The sequence below is a fragment of the Fulmarus glacialis genome, unplaced genomic scaffold (assembly GCF_000690835.1).
Source record: "Fulmarus glacialis isolate BGI_N327 unplaced genomic scaffold, ASM69083v1 scaffold42483, whole genome shotgun sequence".
NCBI lineage: Eukaryota > Metazoa > Chordata > Aves > Procellariiformes > Procellariidae > Fulmarus > Fulmarus glacialis.
Window position 1 is genome coordinate 277 of NW_009203109.1, and position 1,669 is coordinate 1,945.

Consider the following 1,669-nt stretch of genomic DNA (forward strand, 5'->3'; position numbering starts at 1 on the left):
GGCAGCTCCAGCGCAGAGCCGTTTTCCTCTCGTCTGGATCTTCCCCTTCGCACCCTTTTGTCATCCCCAGAGCCCGTATTTTAATTACCACAGGGGTTGTGTAAAGGGTACGTGCTGGCAGAGCCATTTGCCAGTCTGCAGTCTGAAGTTTTATGTCATGGGAGATTGAATCATCTTAGTGAAAGCGATGTAGTTATTAAAATGCAGACATTTGTGTACAATTCTTATCCCTCTAAAAACCAAAGTCTGCAGCTGTAAGCATTAAACTTACTCCAAACAAAGAATTACATAATGTATTTGTACCATAGTTACACATCTGATAATTTACATCAGCTACAAGCATCCAAAATCAATACATCTGAAGGTGCTCCCTCTTTTTTTCATTTTTGACATAGCAATAAATAGTATGTGGCAGCGTTTTTCTTTTATGGTCTGTCTAGGATCTTTCCTCTTAGATTCTATGCTGCTTTCAGATGAAAAAGGTAGGAGAAATATTTGCCTATTTAGCATTACTTACAAAGTTTTAAAAATACCAAGTATAATTTAAAGTAGCACCACGTGTTATATAATTTTCCTTAACTCATTCTCAGATTGAAAATATTTCAAGTAGAAATATTCCTTTGAGCACTTCAGGTAATGTTAAATCTTCTTTCAGGGGAAAAAGCACATTTGTTTACTTTTCATAATGGTTTTTAAATGTATTACAGCCAGTATCAAACAAAGAGCAAAGTGCTTTTGTATAACTAAATGGTTTTCAAATAATAAACTTCTTTTAAGTTAATATATAATTGGAGTATATTATGAAAGGGATAAAATTTTCCCTAGCCGCATAGACAGGAGTTAGTCATTCAATATACTGCACTAAACAGATAATAGAAATTGAAGCAGAAAATGCACATCGAGACATCTACTGGTTTATATTTAAAAAGTTAAATACTTGGATGTTTCTGTTTAATAGTAACTCTGTGCATACATACATTGATTCCTGTTAATAAGGTGATACTGAACTTAAATAAGCAGGCTATTTGGTATACTCTTATGTAAAATTATACTTGTTTTAAATATATTTATTTTTTAATTTCTAATCTCTATCTTCTAATCTAATTTCTATCTCCTCCAATTGATCTACTATTGCAGTGCAGTATTGATCATTTTTAATCTGCTTACATAGATCCAGGTAAAGGCATAAGGCCTTAAGCTGCTTAGTTTTCTAGTTATCATGGATCCAAATGCCCTATGGCTTTATTTATATTTTATTATTTTTTTTTTTTTATTGTAGATTTTAGCCATTACCAAGTAAATATTCTTCAAACTAACACTGAAAAATAATAACATTGAAGAGCGTAGTCTTGTTTTTCGTAATGATTCAGAGTTGACAAATATTGCTGCATTTTCAACTTGAAATATTTTACATGAGCATATGAAGTGTGAATGATATATTGCATATATTGATAGTTCTGATGATAACCTGAATTGTAAGCTGAATGGCAAATAAAGGTAACTTGAGTAGTTCTGCCCAGAATTTTTCTGTAGTGGGAAAGGGGCACCACAGAACCCACTCTCATATGTCTGTTCATTATATTGCTGTATACTAAATCCGTAAGTAGAAAAGAGTGGATTTCATGGCTCTTTAGGACTAGTTCTGGAAGTTCTGGTTTGGCCTCTGTAT

The 1,669-nt window shown here is 32.9% G+C and overlaps 1 protein-coding gene across 1 annotated transcript in view; it reads left to right on the forward strand.

Moving 5' to 3' along the window:
* Positions 1-460: 460 nt before the first annotated feature.
* ZNF507 (zinc finger protein 507) overlaps positions 461-1,669 on the forward strand; it is a gene marked incomplete at its 3' end in the record, with an annotated part of 14,010 nt that continues 12,801 nt past the window's right edge. The window contains exon 1 of the mRNA XM_009574524.1: positions 461-482. Within this exon, the coding sequence (XP_009572819.1) occupies positions 461-482 (22 nt within the window). The remainder of the gene's footprint in view (positions 483-1,669) is intronic.